The 21,348-nt window shown below is 37.2% G+C and overlaps 1 protein-coding gene across 2 annotated transcripts in view; it reads right to left on the bottom strand.

Moving 5' to 3' along the window:
• Nucleotides 1-21,348, bottom strand: part of arhgap10 (Rho GTPase activating protein 10) — a 154,794-nt gene that overhangs the window by 109,442 nt on the left and 24,004 nt on the right. Inside the window, exons 2-3 of one of the 2 annotated variants that reach the window (XM_003221688.4) lie at nt 1,792-1,887; nt 1,633-1,694 (exon numbers count right to left, since the gene is read on the bottom strand). The exons of the other annotated variant lie outside the window; for it this stretch is intronic. Coding sequence (XP_003221736.1) covers nt 1,633-1,694; nt 1,792-1,887 — 158 coding nt within the window. The remainder of the gene's footprint in view (nt 1-1,632; nt 1,695-1,791; nt 1,888-21,348) is intronic. 2 annotated transcript variants of the gene reach the window in all.

The following is a 21,348-nucleotide window of genomic DNA, read 5'->3' as shown; positions in this document are numbered from 1 at the left end:
TTGAAGCCATTTCTCCGGCCCCTGCAGCGGCAGCTCCCTCCTCTTCCGCCGAGGAAGGTGTGTGCGGCATGGGGTTGGAGGGAAAGGCGCGCACCTTTCCCGTCTCCTCCCTTGCCTGGTGCATGCCTTCCAAAGCTTTGCTTGCTTATAATGGTATTTTTTATTATTATTTAATTAATAATTAATTATTAAGGGGTGCTTTGCTAGTGCTTTTGGTGTACAAAGGCAGAAGGAGGTTGGACTAAATGCCCCTAGGGGTCTCTTCCCACCTTCTTTATTATTTTTATTATGATTATGATTAACATTGAGGCTATATTTATTCCTGTTTTGTTTTTTTACTTCAAAATAAGATATGTGCAGTGTGCATTGCATAGGAATTTGTTCATAGTTTTTTTTAAAACTATAGTCCGGCCCTCCAACAGTCTGAGGGACCGTGAACTGCCCCCCCCCCCCCCCCCGTTTAAAAAGTTTGGGGACCCCTGATTTAGTAAAATATAATGGGATATTACATTCCATAGTCAGGTTATGAATTTCTTCAAAAGGTGAGTAAAAACATTTTCTTCATTAAAAAATAGATCTGGATTACCATGTTTTAGGCCCAATATATTGATAGATTATGTTATACAATACATTTTTAAACATTATATTACTTTAACAAATTATTAGTATAAATGGAAAATTGCATAAAACATGAGAAGGGGGGTGTATTCCTAGCCTGCCCTTCCATACTGAGTCCTGACTTTATTTGTGCATCAGAGTGGATTTCTGCAAAGAATAAGCCTAAATGCAACACACATGTTAACATTCACACAAATGACTAAATGGGCTACAATTCAGTAAATCTTATATCATCTGGAGACATTAAATACATTTTTCTGAAAAAGCTCATGTGTACACAATACAGAATACTGTATAGAATACTTCCTAACTGAAGAAACAAACTAGATGAAGTTGCCAAAAGACATTCTATTACAGTACCTATTAGAAGAAATTAGGAATTTTCAGAATAAATGCTTTTGTATCTTCATAGTCTCTTCCTCATATAAATCTAATTCAGTGCTATTTGATTAAATAATACCTATATCACCATATCTCTGTGTGCTTTACAGCATATTTAAAATACAATAACTGTAAGTATAAAAAATATAGAAGTATACAGCATTAGCAAGTTAAACCATAAAACAGTAAGTGTATAATTTTTTAACAACCAAATGTAAAACTATAAATAAACTATTTCAACTGACTAAGAGATAAAAGGTGGATTCAAGATTTTGAACAATCAGACTCTGACTATGGTTTGGCTTTAAGAAGAAGAGCTAGATTGTAAATTTAGGAATACATTAGCATAGTTTTCAATGCTATCAAACTGTCCACATATGTTAGAAAAAGCAAGAAATTTTTTTGCAAGATACTCAACTGGTTGAAGAGAACATTTTGGAGCCCTGAACATTCAAAAGGAAAATGCAGAGAAATCAGAACATGCAGATTACATTATGCTGTGCTTTACAACTACAAAACAAGATTATTCACATTACAATAACATAATCATAATGACCTACTATATAAAATGAAAATTATCAATGTATTTTTAATCCCTGGACATTTTAAAAAACGAAATAGCTATGAACGTACCATTATTTCTCTTTGTTCTTCTAAATTTTTCAGAAAATTAGCAAATTCATGGAGGGCTGCATCTGTAATGGGAAGAAACATAATCTCAGTGAATACAATAAAGAATGAAGGATAAAAATTAAATAGATACTGGATATTGCTTGTACTTAGTTGACGTACCTATACATCTTTCATCATCTGTTTCTGCATCACCAATAAATTCAAATTTAAAATCTCTCAATGAGCGAGCAAACTTTCTTTGGGCAGCTGAAAGACCTAAAAAACAAAAACAAAATAAGAAATTAATTTGTCTTCTTGAAAACTTAGAAAAAAAACATGCTCAAGTACAGTAGAGTCTCACTTATCCAAGCTAAACGGGCCGGCAGAAGCTTGGATAAGCAAATATCTTGGATAATAAGGAGGAATTAAGAAAAAGCCTATTAAACATCAAATTAGATTATGATTTTACAAATTAAGCACCAAAACATCATGTTATATAACAAATTTGACAGAAAAAGTAGTTCAATATGCAGTAATGTTATGTTGTAATTGCTTTATTTATGAATTTAGCACCAAAATATCACGATATATTGAAAACATTGACTACAAAAATGGCTTGGATAATCCAGAGGCCTGGATAAGCAAGGCTTGGATAAGTGAGACTCTACTGTACTTAGATTTTATCATCCTATAATCAATTTTAATTATCCTACTTTTAACTAGTTTTAATTCTATGGTAGTTTAATTATAATTTTATTTTCACATGATAAACCTAAAAGTCGTGTCTTCTTTAAAATGTGTAAGCTGCCTTGATTCTGTCTTGAGGAAATAGTTGGATAACAACAATCATAACAACTTAAATCAAAGTACTGCCATTTCAAAGCTGTTGGGTCATAACACAAATTTAACAAAAGTTTAGACTGTACTAAAAGGGGAGGTAACATTGTCCTGCTCAATAACACAACTACATTGACTATCATAACTAACAGGAGTGCCACCTCAAATTACTGTCTATACTGTGAATTAGCCTTGACTGTATTATGAAACTGATCACCATCTTTTTCCAGGCAATTTTTTTTCAATTTAGAAGCCAGCTGCTATGTATATGTAGCTGCATTCATAAAAACTGCTGACTGATAATAAACAATGATATCATAGCTCCTACAAAAGCACACAAACTTTAATATTTATGAGAATATGTGTTTTTCACAATATTTATGAGAATATGTGTTTTTCAGGGACCTGAGGAGGGGGAGGGGGCTATAACTTAAGAAAACTACAAATACCAAAATTCTATGTCTGAGTTAGTGCTGTCAAATTGATATAATTATGCAGTTCTACATCCCTAATCATGCATACATACCTAATTATTCAATAACACTTCATGATAAAGGCCTACATCCCATTGCTATCCAAATTAGAGAGACCCCTCTGAATCTAATGTTTTTGTGCCTTGAAATTAACCCTTAGCCTATCATAGGGTTTTCTTTGCATCATTTATTCAGAGGTTTGCCATTATCTTTCCTAATGCTGAGATGAACTATGTCATCAAATGAAGACATCATCTATCCTATCTTATAATGCTCTTCTGAAAAATGGGGTGGGGGGTGGGATCTAGAATCGTAAACTCTTGTACACTTGTGGGAAATGATTCTCCCTCAAATAATGCATCCAACACTCAACCTCAGATTAAGATTAGGTTCTCAGAACTTCATGTAGTGCAGATATTTACTGTCCAATTCTACATGAGTTGAATTGAAAAGTTTCAGAGTTATGCAAATGCAAACATTTTAGTCCCACCTGTCCATTAGAAGGAAATGAAATGGATGTTGCTGTGAGGCTTCAAACCTGGCTTCAAGTCTTTCAGACTTACGGCGCTCCTAAAGAGAAATGCCTTGCCAAACCTTATTCAGAGTGGGTTTACCTTCTTCAGTGGCTGAAAGAGTGTGGCTTGCCCGCGGTCATCCAGAAAATTCCCATGGCCAAGTGGGGATTCAAATCCTGATCTTCCAGTATCCTTGTCCAATACTCAAACCACTACATCTCACTAGCTCTCTAAATTAAAATTATTACATGCCTTATACAACATGGCAGCTATAATATTAAAAATTATCAATGGGTATCCAGATACGGATTTGTATCAGCTTATTCCAGGTTGTTTTTTTCTATATGGTTTGGTACGTTTTTTAAGCTCTAAAAACTTATACTTGTGCACATAAAAGTCTCAACAAATAGGACCAGGGAAACATTTTCTGAGATTCCAGAGTACAATGTCAGATTCCATGCTGTCATGGCAATTACACCCATACAGATTGTTTGCCCACTTATAACAACAAATGTTTATTCATAACTGATGCTCTGGAATTCACCATTGAAAAAATTCCAAGGCCATCAACTAGGAAAAACTAATTCAGTAATGCAAAGAAGATCACATGAAATGTTTGGGCTTGTATAAATAGTTTAAATATCAGTACTTCTTTATAAAGAGATTTTTACTACTGATGAGGGTAGTATAAAGGGGAGGAGTGAGAAGTAGAAATGAATAAAGAAAGTTTTGAGCAGCAAAAAGAGGAAAACTAATTAAACCATTCTATTTATATGGTTATGTGTCCAGTAATACTGGAAACCATTGCTAAGAACAGAAGTAGTACTTCCTAAAAACTACTGCTATCAGACAAGTAAGAGAAAAATATTTCTATAAATAGCTCTTCAGATTTCTATCAAAAGCACTTGAGTTAACAATAAAAACAGAAGAAAGCTGTTTCTAGTACAAATAGCATACAAACATTTTTTAAAAAAAAAATTAACATAAAAATCCATTAAATATAGCCCTCTGTGTTTTTCACATCCCTAATACCTTTTTTTTTTACATAAAAGCACATCAAAATTTAATAAAACAATTGACAGATAAATAGAATATGTTGGGAGTCTGCTCCTTTTTGCCACTGTCTTCACCTACATCAAGAATCTGGAGAGAGAATATCAAACACACAATGCACAGCACCCCTAGTAAAGCAGCTCCATTGGCTGCCAATAAGTTTCTGGTCCAAATTCAAAGTGCAGGTTATGATCTATAAAGCCTTAAATGGTTCGGGTCCTGTTTATCTTCAAGACCGCATTTCCCCCTTTGAACCGGCGCGGGCTCTAAGATCTGCTGAGAGGCTCTCCTCTTGCTCCCACCACCATCACAAGCACAATTGGTGGGGACAAGAGAGAGGGCCTTCTCGGTGATGGCTCCCTTAACTTTGGAACCCCCTCCCACAAGAAATTAGACAAGCCCCAACTTTGTCCACCTTTCGTAGGGACCTGAAAACATGGTTGTTTCAGCTTGTTTGTGACAACACTTAGTTCCTAGACACAAATGCCGAGTCCCTAGGTTCCCTATGCAGCTTGCACTACCCCACGCCCGGCTCTTGTATATCCTGATCACGCTCATGGTACTACAGTAAATGGTTTCGCTGAGTATTAATTACATGGCTGTTTTATATTCTTTTGTTTTATTGAATTTGTGTTTTAACTGTTTTGTTATTTTTTAACTATGTTTTATTTTAACCTATGTTTTTTGCTTTGATGTATTGTTTGTATTGTGTCTATGGGCTTTTTGTCCCATATGTAAGCCACTCCAAGTCCCATTTGGGAGATGGTGGCAGGATATAGTAATAAAGTTGTTGTTGTTATTATTATTATTATTATTATTATTATTATAAACAAAAAAAATTATGGGGACAGTGGCTGCCATAAGTGAACATGAACAGCAAACAAATGAATAAAATGATGTCAGAGAACCATTTCTTGTGTGTTCAAATTAATACATGAATTAAGAATATTTCATAAGCACATATATTCCTGTATATTAATGCTATTACGAGTCATATATTATGTCTTCCATGTACAAAGAAAAAAAGGGTAAGACACATAAGATTTGCAACTTGAAGTAAAGATATTCAGATACATGCTGAAACACATGCACACTATGCTTTATACAAAAAGTGACAATCCTGTGAGTCAGCCACTGTAACACCTACTTATATTATAGGTTATAGGCATGGGCGAATTCCTTTGAATCGTCGTAAATTGGAATAAAATCAGATCTATTCCGATTTTCGAATGGGGTTCCAATGCGCATTAGCGCGTCAGAATTAACCCTCAATTCCAAAGCTTTGAAGCCCATTCATTTAATGGGCTCGTAATTTAGATCAGTATATGAGAAGCAACTAAACTTGTTTGCAGGGAGGAGCAGCCTAGCCTAGGCTTGCTTCCCTGCCCAATCGGTGTGGAAGTTCATGTAAGGGGAGGGGTTTGAACGTCCTCCTTTAAAAGCGTCTGCTGCATGCCACAAGGCTCATTCTGGCTTGGAAGTTGGAGCAAAGAGGATGGTTGGTCTTTTGCTGCCTGTGCCTGCCTGGGGACCTAGAGGCACTGGCAGCCATTAAAAAAAAAGAGTTGACTTTACCAAGGAGAGAAGGCATTTTTGGGGTGGGGTGGGAATGGGGTTGTTTTGTTTTAAAAATCTGACACCTTTGTCCTGTTCAAAGCACTGTGTGTCCCATCATTCCCAAAAACCCTCTCTGCTGTAGTCCCTTAGTATGGGGAGCCCAGCAACGTTACATAGCTGAATCCTTCTCTGGGTTCAAGCCCTCTCTGCCTGTTGGGTTTGTTTGTTTGGCCTAAGCCTCCTCAAAGCACTGCATGTCCCATCATTCCCAAAAACCCTCTCTGCTGGTGGTGTACTGTTCCTGGTTGATAAATGTCATTTCCTAATTGGTTCTGTCACAAAACATGGCAAAACCTTATTACACTGCCAAAACTTTCTTTGTGCAAGGGACATTGTTCTATAAATAGCACATTATGGTTTGCTGAGTGTCCTGTCCACCAATTTAACAGTTTCAGCCACAAAAACAAAGTTTCTGAAGTAGAACAATAACTTTCAAAGTAAAGACAACCCAATGAAACAGGAAATAAGACTGTCAAACCAGGAACAGATTTCTGTAATTATTAAAAAATGTTTTTTATAAAAGCTATGAAAATTCGCCAAAAATCAGAGGATAAGGGAAACATTCTGAAATTTGGTGAGCTAGCCGTGGTAAATGTGCCCTACAACTGTAGCAAGTTTGATCAGGATAGCTCAAAAAAATGAGGGCGGGATAATCCTCTAAACTTCCCCCATGCTGTTTTTCGCTATTGCGCATGCGCATACACCATTAATGAATTACAGTAGAGTCTCACTTATCCAAGCCTCGCTTATCCAAGCGTCTGGATAATCCAAGCCATTTTTGTAGTCAATGTTTTCAATATATCATGATATTTTGGTGCTAAATTCGTAAATACAGTAATTACAACATAACATTACTGCGTATTGAACTACTTTTTCTGCCAAATTTGTTGTATAACATGATGTTTGGTGCTTAATTTGTAAAATCATAACCTAATTTGATGTTTAATAGGCTTTTCCTTAATCCCTCCTTATTATCCAAGATATTCGCTTATCCAACCTTCTGCCGGCCCGTTTAGCTTGGATAAGTGAGACTCTACTGTAATTATGAATATAAGTTTCTGAATGTTTTGAATTTTTTGCTTCAAAATTCAAAAATGACTTTAGAAACAAAGCGCCAGCACCCGCTACTTTCAAAGAGAGTTTAGAACCATTGTCTCCCTGGATTGCACATGCCTAATAGGTTATTCTGGGCCCCCGGTAGCACAGTGTGTTAAAGCGCTGAGCTGCTGAACTTGCGGACCAAAAGGTGCCAGGTTCAAATCCCGGGAGCAGAATGAGCGCCTGCTGTTAGCCCCAGATCCTGCCAATCTAGCAGTTCAAAAACATGCAAATGTGAGTAGATCAATAGGTACCGCTCCGGTGGGAAGGTAACGGCGCTCCATGCAGTCATGCCGGCCACATGACCTTGGAGGTGTCTGTGGACAACGCCTGCTCTTCGGCTTAGAAATGGAGATAAGCACCAACCCCCAGAGTCGGTAACAACTGGACTTAACATCAGGGGAAACCTTTACCTTTACCTAATAGGTTATTCTATTCCCAACACAGTATATTCAATCAGATGTACTCTCACTTAGCTGTGTATAAAAAAAGAATCCTAGTAAGGTTTTTTGTAAACTGTATTTGCCTCTCATAAATTTTGTAATTTGTAGGGACACATCTTCAGAATCCAAGCTAAGTAAGCCCACCAGAAATGACTATCTACTGAGAATTCTACCAGTCACAGAAGCCTTTTCTACGCATGATTGCAAAGTATAAGCATGATTAGAAATATGTTTCTCTTTTTCTTTAGATCTAACAAATAGAAGATGGAGGTGAGTGTTTAATTTTTAATATTTAAATTCTTTTGTCTGATATTCTAGCTCAGTGGTTTTCAACCTGTGGGTCCCCAGGTGTTTTGGCCTACAACTCCCAGAAATCCCAGCCAGTTTACCAGCTGTTAGGATTTCTGGGAGTTGAAGGCCAAATCACATGAGGACCCACAGGTTGAGAACCACTGATCTAGCTAGGAGAAAGGAACAATATGAGACGATAAGTATAAACTGAGTTCAGGGCCCTAATCTCAGTATTTGCAGTAGGTTACCTGTGGAGCTTTATCCACAGGTAAGTTAGTAAACAGTAGGAAAAGGTTAAAAGGTGAAGAAGAAAAAGAAATGGGAAATAGAAGAGGTTTAATATCAATGTACCATTTTGCATCTAGAAAGGTCTTTTGCAATTGCAAGCTTACCATAAGGATATATCTGATTCTGCATTAACCAACTGCTTTTTTTGTCATGCCCAATACGTTTTGTTTTTGTTTATTAATCACAAGAGTGAATAAACAATTTATTCACAAGAGTGAATAACAAAAGGAATATAATAATCACTTTAGAAATTACTATTACACAAAATGTACACACACCCACAAATTAAGGGTGGATTTGTTCCCCAAAATTGACAGACAATATAAAAGCCATAATTAGTTTCAACCACATGAGTTAAGAATCTGCTGACAACAGGTCAGTGGTAGCATGTCTTGCTCAGCTACATTTTAGTTAGTTCTCTATGGCTTGTTGTATTATCATTATTTTATCTGTTTAAAGTTCAAGTGTCTATTCATAATGCTAAATATTGACCATCAGCATCCCTCATCCCGAAATGCTTGGGACCAATAGTGTTTTGGATTTCAGTGTTTACTATTATTTTGAAATATCTGTATTTGCATAAATGTACACAATAAAATATCTTGGCAATCGGAGACAAATCTAAACAAAAATGCATGAATGTTACATATACAGTACAGACCTGGAAACAAGAAACTATGGATAATAGCAATAGTGAAAAGAATGACTTCCACCAGATGTTCTCACATTATAATTCCTTGCAGTACAATTCCTAGGGAAGTATCCTCTATAGAAATTTGCTAGGTCCTCCAACACAACTCTATTCTAACTTCCAGTGGAATGACACCACTGAATTATCAGGAGGGCCTACAAAATTCCTAGAGGACATATTTTGTCAGATGCGGGCAAGTGAAGTCACAGGTTCCAGTACTGTGGGTACCCATTTCTTACCGTACACCTTATATACATAGTCTGGAATTAATTCTATACAATAGTTTTAGTAATTTGTGTATGACTCAAAGCTGGTTTACACTGAACTATCAGAAAGCAAAGGTGTAATTATATCACTCATCTATATGGACAGTTTCCAGTTTTTGGATTTCCAAATGGGGATGCTCAACCTGTATTAACTGCTAATCTTCATGTTTCTCTCCTTCTCTCTCTCTCTCTCTCTCTCTCTCTATCTATCTCTCTCTCTCTCTATATATATATACACACACACATATATATATATGTTTAATTTCAGAACTGTAAGTCTAGTTTCTAATTATTTCCTGTTATTGAAGGAAAAATATGCACAATTATACCAAGAACACTTTGAACAATTTGATGTATGATGCCAAGTTAACAGAAAAGGAAAGAGGAAATGGTAAAGCAGAATCTTAAGCAGTATCATGAAGTTTAACATTTACAGTATTATCAAACAGCCTGTTTCAAGCTGCTAGTAAAAGAAATATGTAAATCAAATAGGATATGGAGCTTAATGAGAAACAGATGCAATGGCAAAAAGTGCATGCTGCTTACTTCTAAGAGTTATGATAGATAACAAAGGAATGTAGAAAAAAGATAATTTGCAAGACAGTTTAAATGCAAGTGTACTTAAAATGTTTTTTCTTTAAAACAAAACAGAATGGACCCTCTGACTCCATGAGGATTTGGTTCTGGGATCACTTGCGTGTCTGCATTTATGTCACCACCATTTTATATATAGGACGTGATGATCCACAGTCAGTAGAAATTGCATATCCAGATTCAAAGAGTTCACTGTATAGAAGTAGTAGACTATTGGATATGATGTAGATGTACTAGCACCAAACATATTTCTAGAAGAAAGATGATAGTTAAATAGGGATGTATGATCACAACCCTTACTTTTGGGGAACACACACATCTTCCTGATCTTTTTTGTGGCACTCAAACCTCATTCCATCTTGGAATGTCCCTCCAATTCCTACCACTGATATTATTGCAGCACAGAAAATAATTTCCCCCACCCCCCTTGTTATTGTTCTTTACTATAAACCAGCTGCATGCGTGGCACATTCCAAACTTAACACCACTCCTAGTAACACGACCAATCTTGTAGATGAACCACATGGCCCACATAAGCCTTGCTTCTGATCACATGAGCATTTCAGAAGGCTTTGAAAATGAGGGGAGTGGCCAGTCCTGTTTTAAACCAAAAAGAGTTGGTTTATAATGCTGCCACAATTTGGGTGGTGGCAATGAAAAGGGATGTCTTCTGTAGGTCCTGGGGGAATTGGTCTCTAGGCCCATTGGCTTTCCTCACCTCAACCCATAACAAATATTTTGCATTAGTGGCTGGTTTCTGAGTAAAGTCCATTATTAGGGTGTTACTTTAGAATTTCTGACCATAGAGGTTAATTACATCAAAGGAGTACTAAGTTTTACATAGTGCTTTTAACTCTGCTCTTATTGTGACAGTTCAGACTTATGATAACCCTGAGGTGTCCCTATCATGGGGTATTCTTGAGAAAATTTCTTCAGAAAAGGTTTGCCATTGCCTCTTTTAAGGCTGAGTATGTGCGCCTTGAGCCACGTTGGTGTAGTGGGTTAAACAACTAAGCTGTAGAACTTGCTGACCAAGGTCGGTGGCTCAAATTTGTGGATGGGGCGAGCTCCCGTTGTTAGCCACAGCTTCTGCCAACCTAGCCATTCAAAAACATGCAAATGTGAGTAGATCAATATGTACCACTTCAGCAAGAAGGTAACGACACTCCATGAAGTCACGCTGGCCACTTGACCTAGGAGGTGTCTACAGACAATGTTGGTTCTTTGGCTTAGAAATAGTGATAAGCACCACTCCCCAGGGTCGGACTCGATTAGACTTACTGTCAAGGGGGAAACTTTACCTCTATGTGCACCTTGCTCAAGATCACTCAGTGGATTTCTGTAGCTAAGTAAGAATTTGAACCCTCATCTATAGACTTAAATAAGTCATAAGAAAATGTCCATAAGGAAATGTCCTTTCTAAACGAAATCAAAATCTATTGTTTGTCACTGGTTTTATTTGTTTTTTTACTCAACAATGCTGTCTATGTGAGTAGTCTGCACTTACATACGCACAAAATATACAGAATAAGTGTGAATTAAGTGTAGAATCTGCAGCAGCCAGGATTTCTGGAAATTTTCCTACATTCCACCACATGCTTCATGAAGGTATCACTTGAATACACCATAATCCTGCTGTCTTTACACAGCTTTACAGACAGAAGTTTCCTTACAGAGAACCCTAATTACTTCATAAAACTGTAATTTGCAAGTGCAGATTTTGAAACCTTGGAATGCCCTACAATCTGTGGGTACAAATGTTTCCCTTGGCCAGGAAAGTCCCCCGGATGGATTAATATGGGAGTTATTTTCTAGTTGACACCCAGGCCCATGCTCAGCAAGCTTTGTCAACAAACCCATTCGTAAAATGAACCATAGATAAAGGTAAAGGTTTTCCCCTGACGTTAAGTCCAGTTGTGACCGACTCTGGGGGTTGGTGCTCATCTCCATTTCTAAGCCAAAGAGCCGGCGTTGTCCATAGACACCTCCAACGTCATGTGGCCGGCATGACTGCATGGAGCGCTGTTACCTTCCCGCTGGAGCAGTACCTATTGATCTACTCACATTTGCATGTTTTTGAACTGCTAGGTTGGCAGGATCTGGGGCTAACAGCGGGCGCTCATTCTGCTCCCGGGATTTGAACCTGGCACCTTTTGGTCCGCAAGTTCAGCAGCTCAGCGCTTTAACGCACTGTGCCACCAGGGGCCCCTTGACATGAACCATAGCATATCTTATAAAATGGAAGAATAATGCCTAAATATACCGAATACCCTGAGGGCAACAGGTCCCATGTGATCTTAGAAGCTAAGCAAGATCAGTCCTAGTTAGTACTTGAGTGGTAATGATCAAACTCAAAAAGTCTCTGATTCTTTTATAGGATAATCCCTCCCAAACTATTATGGTTATTATGATGAAACTATTAAACTTCTTCAATTATCATTAGGAATCAAACTTTTTTCCCCATTTGTGTAACTAGTTAACTTATTTGTCTCCTGTCAGCACATTTTACTTGATTAAGGGGAAATTTATGTTCTATTTAAAAGCTGTGGTAAGATCTAAATAAAGTACTTTCCACACTACAGGAAAAAAAACAGAACAAAGAGTAAATTGTAGGAGATTATCACTCAGTTGGCTACAGCTGACCGACTCTTTAAGTGTGGTTAACCACATTTTACTCAAATTGCACAGATTGAAGTTAAAGCAAAATGTTATTTCAGTTAAACCTACTTAGTTGATCTGATAACATTGCTTTTTATAGACACACACATTTTCAAGGACGGTACCGTATGTAATTTGCTTTATGTGTCAACTCTTTAACTTAAGATTTTTAAAAAAACAAATGTCAGTCATGTTTACAAGGCTTTTGTGAGACTTCATAATTTACATAAGGAAGAACCATGCTGCCTTCTAGATATTGTTGGATACTAGCCAGCAAACCCAAAAATGAGGAATACTGACAGTGGGAGTTCACTATCTGAAAGGTCACATGATATTCACCCCCAAAACTCATTCACAACTTGAAAACCTATCAACTACATTTTCTCCCTAAAGTTTGCAGCACAAACTACAAGTAAAAATAATGTTGCCATCTACATATTGGAGACGTGTGTAGATGCAACGTTTCAGCATATATATTTCGAACCTGTTCAAAGGATTTTCTCACAGTCATTACCTCCATAGGCAATGAGATTGGTTCTAACCTTAATGAAAACCAACCATTCCCTCCTGAACAGACAACGCAGAAGGGGACTTCTGTTTGATTTCTTGGCTCTTGTCACCCCATATTTCAAATCTTGTTAATCTGTAAACAATTTATATTTTGTTAATATACTACTAATGTATTACTGGGTGTGAATTTGCAAATATATATGCTGAAACGTTGCATCTGCCAAATATATATCCATCACTTCACATATGATGAAGTATCACATTTAGGATAGATCTATGCAGCACAGCAATTCATGTCTCCAACAGCCAAAGACCATGAAAACCCACAGGATGACCTTGGACAAGTCACACACTCTTAGCCCCTGTGATGGGTTCCTCTTAGTGTAGCAATAAGTCAGAAATTACTAAACACACACACACACCAAATACACAAGGGATTCATTCCTATTGAATTGTAAACACACATGATTCATGACACAGTACTGAATGTGGCACTGCCCTATTACAATGTCATTCAGACCTACTCAACTAACTGAAATGATGGCACGGCTGCATGGCAACAGATGAGATTTATAAAGGAGATCAATGGTCACAGCAGTGTCATATAATATTAATATCAGCTATAAAAGTTGCCAGCACAGCTATGAAGATGCAATCTATATATATAAAAGAGTGATGGCATCACGGCGACTCACAAAACAACAAAAGTACAGGCCCCCCAACCTCAAAATTTGACAACACAACCCATCATCCACGCCTCTAGGTTGATACAACAAAAAGAAAAGAAAATCAAAGTCCTAATTAGAGGGAGAGCAATATTTTTTTTATCCAATTGCTGCCAGTTTAGAGGGCTAATCTCTGCCCACTTGGTTGCCTAGCAACCAAGGGACAGCCAGGTTTCAGTTAGGGGACAGGCAGATTTAGGCCTCACTTAGGTCTCTTCCACAGATTATCTAAATTGCACTGGATTATATGGCAGTGTAGACAAAAGGCCCTTCCACACAGCTATATAACCCATTTATAATCTTATATTATCTGCTTTGCACTGGATTATCTTGACTCCACACTACCATATAATCCACTTCAGTGTGCATTTTATACAGCTGTGAAGAAGGGGCCTCATATAATCCAGTTCTAAGCAGATAATATAAGATTAGAAATATACAGTAGAGTCTCACTTATCCAACGTAAACAGGCCAGCAGGATAAGTGAATATGTTGGATAATAAGAAGGGATTCAGGAAAAGCCAATTAAACATCAAATTAGGTAATCGTTATACAAATTAAGCACCAAAACATCATATTATACAACAAATTTGACAGAAAAAGTAGTTTCATGCGCAGTAATGCTTTGTAGTAATTACAGTAGAGTCTCACTTATCCAACACTCGCTTATCCAACGTTCTGGATTATCCAACGCATTTTTGTAGTCAATGCTTTCAAAATATGATATTTTGGTGCTAAATTCATAAATACAGTAATTACTATATAGCATTACTGTGTACTGAACTACTTTTTCTGACAAATTTGTTGTTTAACATGATGTTTTGGTGCTTCATTTATAAAATCATAACCTAATTTGATGTTTAATAGGGTTATCCTTAATTCCTCCTTATTATCCAACATATTCGCTTATCCAATGTTCTGCCGGCCCGTTTATGTTGGATAAGTGAGACTCTACTGTACTGTATTTACAAATTTACTACTAAAATATCACAATGAATTTAAAACACTGACTACAAAAACATTGATTATGAAAAGGCAGACTGTGTTGGATAATCCAGAACATTGTATAAGCGAATGTTGGATAAGTGAGATTCTTCTTTAATATGAAATAATTACTGGGATAGAATAATGCAGAACAATATAATCTCTAAAACCAGGACAGTAAATAAACAGGGGAATTCCACACAGGAAGCAATCAGGGCCAGCTAACACCTCCCAACAAAGTATTTCCATCATCAAAATCAGGCAAATCCTGTTTTCTCAGGGCCACAGACAGTAGAAGCACATAAAATATCGCAAACAATACCACTCTGAAAACAAGGGAATTCCAGACAGGAAACAATCAGGACCAGCTAACACCTCCCAACAAAAAATTCACTCAGGGAGGAGACAGCCAGGCTTTAAAGCTGCAAGGCCATTACATCCTAATCATTTTTCCTAATTGCAGCATTCATACTTCCCTTCAACAGACAAAAAAAAAAAAACAATCAGAAATATTGTATATTCACAACCTTTAGGAAATAATATCCCCTGATGGCGCAGCGTGTTAAAGCGCTGAGCTACTGAACTTCTGGACTGAAAGGCCGCAGGTTTGAATTGGGGGAGCAGAGAGAGCCCCCACTGTTAGCCCCAGCTTCTGCCAACCCAGAAGTTCAAAAACATGCAAATGTGAGTGCATCAATAGGTACTGCTCCGGCGGGAAGGTAACGCCGCTCCATGCAGTCATCCCACATGACCTTGGAGGAGTCTACGGACAACGCCGGCTCTTCGGCTTAGAAATGGAGATGAGCACCAACCCCCAGAGTCAGACATGACTGGACTTAATGTCAGGGGAAAACCTTTACCTTAACTACCACCAATTCCTCAATACTTTATTTCCCATACCACCAGACTTCGCCACAGCAACACGTGGCCGGGCACAGCTAGTTGTTAGATAAATTACAACTTCTCAACCTGAAAATGACCACTGTAATAATGTTTCCTGTTGTACATGTATACACAAATCCAGCCATATGCTGCCAAACTCCTAATGACTTTTGCCTGAACAACAAAACAGCCCAGCCTCACACAATGAGTCAGAGAAAAAGCAAACTCTTAAACAATTGCCAGCTGATAGCGTTGCTTTACTGCTTTCATTCCCTTGATGCAACAGGTTATGAAGCAGCTGAACATGTACTACTTCTGGCTCTCAAGCATGAAAGAAAATCAATGGAAATACAGACCATAGAAACAGGCCATAATTACAGAACCAATGACTTGACAATGATATAATCAATCCTAAAGATGGGGTGGGGTTATTGTCAGAGTACTCTCGTTTTGAATAAACTTCAGAAATACTATTAATGCCACTAATAAAGCACACACACAAAATAAATTATCCTTATTTTCCATTTCCATGTGTATTCAGCACTGTGCACATATCTACCGATACAAAAAGTCTGAGAAAAATGAAGAGAAAAAATATTGAAATTAGCATTTCAGTACAGATTTTAAAGATGTCTTATTCCAAAAACCAAACACAGTTGTTGGGACAGGACAGTGTTTTCTTCTTTTCTTTTGATAGAAAAAGGTTTGTCACTTGTCAAGATATCATATTCAGTAGTAAACAGGAGTAATTTTAGGACTATGAAATATGAACTGTATTGAAAACAGCATCATTAAGAAATAAGAGAAAAGTACAAGTCTGCTTTACAAACTGTGATGTTAGCAGAACTGCAAAAAAAATCTTATGGAAAAACTGTCTAAAGATGAGGGAAATCTGCCAAAACAGCCCCATGATGCTGGATCTATTAAGGAAAACAAGGAAAAGAACAAATGGAATTTAGTATTCTTCATTGTCAGACTGGCAGACAGAGGTAAAAAGGTAAACACATAGTAAGACTTTGTCAGCTGGGAATGCCCAGCAGCATTCAAGGGAATTTCCTAATCAGTGATGAGAATACCTTTGGCAAGCTGCTGTGTATCTTCCACCTACAGTGTACAACATGGAAATTATCTCTGCAAGCCACAACATGTTTCATGCAATAAACATTGTATTTTTATTTCATAATTAATTTGTGTTAAAGACAGGAATATTAAAATATTTAAATTAATATGCCAGAAATAATCTCTGTGTGGAGTATGCACTTTTTTGCATACAACTTTAATACAAGCTGTAGTGGTAGTCAACAGAAATCAGAATATATATTCAGGAGGAACTGAACATTATTTACATTTCCTTTCTCCTTATAGCCTGAAAGGGAAAAAAAACTAAAATTAAACTATGGTAGCTCAGCATCTATTTGCAATACACTGGCCCTTGACGAGACCACGTATATATGAAAAGAAAACAATACATTTGATTTTCTGTTGTCTTCTCAATTTTTATTGCTAAATTTGTGACCATTTAATGTAAAGAAATATGCTCTCCACCATCACCTTCTTAACAAACCATCTACCAGCAAATTGATACAAAATCTCCTCCATCAAAATTCCTTCTGCATCTTTCATGAATTACAGCTACAATTGTCACAGCTGCCTGACTGATTTTACCTTTGGCATACGTACTGTCTCCATTTTGCTCTCATCAACACAAAAAAGGAGTTACTATGTCGGAAACTACCAAATGTTTTCTCAAGTGGTGGATCTAGCTCTAAAGCAATTATACTGGTCAGGCTAGTGAAGGTATGGGCAAACTTTGGCCCTCTATGTGTTTTGAACTTCAATTCCCAGCCAATAGGCTGTTAGGAATTGTGGGAGTTGAAGCCCAAAACATCTGGAGGGCCAAGGTTTGCCCATGCCTGGGCTAGGGCATAGAGGGGACAAATCGCAAATGCGGATGGTTGGGATGCAGGAGAGGGCCTTCTCTGTGGTGGCTCCCCGGCTCTGGAATTCCCTCCCCAGGGAGATTAGGTTAACACCGACCCTCACTGTCTTTCAGAAGCAGTTAAAAACATGGATGTTCTGTCGTGCATTCAATTAGACAAATCCGTTATATCCTGGCCCTTACTCACATCGAAATTTGCCCTGTCATGTTATAGTTTGATTTCCATCCCATATTTATCTTCCCTACCTGCTTTGTCTATTTGATGTATGTTCTATTTTGATATAGACACTCTTTTTATCAGTTTGTTTGCCCATTTATGTCCATATTAGACCTTTTAATGCTGTTGATGATTGTTTGTATTTCCTGCTCTCAATTATGTTTTTTAAACCATGACCTGTTTAATTTGTTTTTAAATGTGATGCTTGTTGTTTTAACTATTTGATTTTATGATGTTATGTGATTTGTATTAGGCTTGTCCCCGTGTGAGCCATTCCAAGTCCCCGTTGGGCAGATGGAGGCGGGATACAAAAATAAAGTTATTATATTATTATAAGTCCTTTGTTTATTTTTAAATCAGTAAGACATCATACTTGATATCCAATATGCTTAATGTGTATAAAAATGCAAGTACTCGAATGTATTGGGCAAAAACAATGAGGAAACAATGATTAATCCTAACTGTAAGATTGTTCCTGTAGGCAAATTCTAGAAAATCAGGTTATAAGCAAAATAACCCTCAGATTGTTGACGAAGCAAAACATTGTGGTATGTATCACAAAATGTTTTGGGCCACTAAAATGTCACAATCTTTTTAAAAAATCTGCATTCTTATCACATATACTTGAACATACTTAGTATTATACATGAGTATATGCAGTACTAATGCAGGGAAAATAATTTTTTCATTCTCTCAAATAATCTCTTGGGTATTATACTGCATTTAGTGGAGTATAAATCCATGTTATGTGTAAATCCATAATTTTGGCTCCAAAACTATGGATTTTTACATAACCTGTGGATAAATTATCGATCATTCCATCAAGCCCATTTTTACGCCATAATGGGGAACCTCCAGAGCACTGCCACACCTGCCATTTTCCACCCAATAATTCTGTAAAACCAAAAACGGGGGAAAATATTTATATTCATCCAAGTGTACATTGAGCCAAGTTCTTGAAAATGATTTCTTTTCAAAATATTTGGACTTCTACAGTATATGAGTGTATATGGTAATACTGGCATACAATACATACAAACAAACATACATACAGAGTGGAGAGATTTAAAACATGAACTCCTTAAGGATTACCAACTGAAAAATGCAAAATTTTCAAATATGATTTAATCGCTCTTTCATTTACACCCTGTCTCACTCTTTCATCTACTTATTAATTCATTTCAGTGATACTTTAAATTGTGGGAAAGTTTAATTAATCTGCTGAAAAGAACCGTTAAACCGTTGGGTCCATCTAAAATGTATGTTGTAGGTAGTCCTTAACTGCTGTTTGACACAGTTTATTAGTTTCATTATAATGGTGTTTAACATCTCAGTGGTTTGCTTGGGATGTCTACAGAACTCAGGAAAGATACACCAGGAGAAAAATAAGCCATATTTTCTACAATAGAGTCATAGCACAGTATATGTCCCACCTGTGTCTACTTCTACTCACACATTAGTAAACGGTATTGATTGTGCCCAGGTAGCATGCACCATGGTTATAAAGTCCTAACTCCTGACTGTTGCATGACAATCGTCATTCTGTATCAATGGATTCTACTATCCATGGCTTGAAAATACTTTTAAAAAATCCAATAAGCAAATCTTGATTTTGGTGTTTTATATAAGGGCCACTATTTTACTAACCTTTGTAAAAGGTAAAGGTTTCCCCTGACGTCAGTCCAGTCGTGTCCGACTCTGGGGGCTGGTGCTCATCTCCATTTCTAAGCCGAAGAGCCGGCGTTGTCCATAGACACCTCAAGGTCATGTGGCCGGCATTACTGCATGGAACGCCTTCCTGCTGGAGCGGTACCTATTGCTCTACTCACATGGGCATGTTTTCGAACTGCTAGGTTGGCAGAAGCTGGAGCTAACAGCGGGCGCTCACTCCGCTTTCCGGATTTGAACCTGGGACCTTTCGGTCTGCAAGTTCAGCAGCTCAGCGCTTTAACACACTTAGCCACTGGAGGCTCCAACCTTTGTATATAGTGAGATTTAAACATCCATGGTTTTTGGTATTCATGGGGAGAAGGGGAGGGTCCGGGAACCTAAACCCCAGAAGATACCAAGGCAGCGCTGCACTTTCTTAACTCTTCTAAGTTGGTTACTTGTTTGTTTTAAGCTTTTTTGAAAGCTGGGGTCTCTTAAATCCTTACATAGCATTTCTGTAGGTTTTATAGTTTAGCAAATTATGTGCAACTAACGGAAAATGGAAAAAATTGTTCTTGAAACTAATGTCATGATTAATAATTTCTACCAAGTATTGTATTTCCATGACTTTCCTGAGTTCCTTTTGGTCTTGGGAATGATTGATATAGAGGAAGAAAAATAATCATCAGAAAAATAACATATAATTAATTCTTCTCTACTACTGCCCTTTTCTGAACACACTGGTGTTCACAGAAACTTATTGTGACATTCTGTTTTGAAATGACAGCCACAAGGAGTTATCGTGCCTCCATAATAAGCAGTTTATTGTTGAAGGCAAGAATGCATAACATCGTCATCAACATTAATCCCAAAGAAAGAGCAGTGTCGTGATATCCACATTTGCTTCCCTTTAGTCAGCTTCACAACCCATACACTAACCGAATGAACAAGTTGTCCTCCAAAGATAAATGCAAAATGATTATCCAAATAGCTAATGTGATCAGCTATATTAGACTAGCATCTTTAAAAAGTGTTAGAAAGGTTTGGATTCAGAATGGTATGTCACAATTAGTGTACTACTTTCTTAGTCCATGGAATGTTCTTGCCACTTTGTGAATAGCCAAAATAGGCAAAGAAAACTCAGTATACATACCATGCTAATTTTAAAACATTATATCGCACCCAATGTCCTGGTATCATTGGAACTTTCATGAAAACAGAACTAAATATGAAGTATTCGGGTAGAATAGAACTTATTATGAAAAGGGATTCTGTGTGATACTATAAATAAGGCTTAGACATTACTTTGCAATTATATTGGTTTTTTTTATAAACATTAACCATACACATCTAAAGAATAGAGTACAGTACAGTAAATAGTACCATATATACTCATGTATGGAGATATGACCCTTGGATAAGTCAAGAGTTATTCTGTGGAGAGAGAAAAACACTAATGCTGCCTCAGGGAGGTAGCCATCCCTGGCCACCAACACCATATCCCTGCTCAGGCATTCAAAAAAGTCAGTAAAGATATGGTCTTCCTTTCAGGACAGTCTATGCTCTCACCTTTTGCTACTCTCTACAGAGAAAGAAATGGTTCCTTTTTTGATAACAGTTAAGATACTGCACTCACACTGACCTGTGGATATGTCTACACAGGCCTGGGGGTTGATTTTTTAACTAAAAATTCTAGACTTATAGTTATGAGTTTATAGGGAGGTACAGTATTCTGTGCTACCCTAGATTACTAACATAGTAAAGCACATTTGATTTCTTTGACCTAATTTAACTGTACAGTAACCTGTATTTAAATAGCCGGCAACTCTGAGGTAAATAAAGACATATGTTCACATGACTATGCCAAACCAAAAAACAAACACACAAAACAGGAACTACCAATAATATACAAGGCAGAAAACATCACTCCTCTTCCAGTCTTGCAGTGCTTACCAATCTGCACTTGATTTAGAATCATAGTATCATAAAGTTGGAAGAGATCACAT

This window comes from Anolis carolinensis, chromosome 5 (genome assembly GCF_035594765.1).
Source record: "Anolis carolinensis isolate JA03-04 chromosome 5, rAnoCar3.1.pri, whole genome shotgun sequence".
Classification (NCBI taxonomy): Eukaryota; Metazoa; Chordata; class Lepidosauria; order Squamata; family Dactyloidae; genus Anolis; species Anolis carolinensis.
This window is presented reverse-complemented; position numbering and strand designations above follow the sequence as displayed.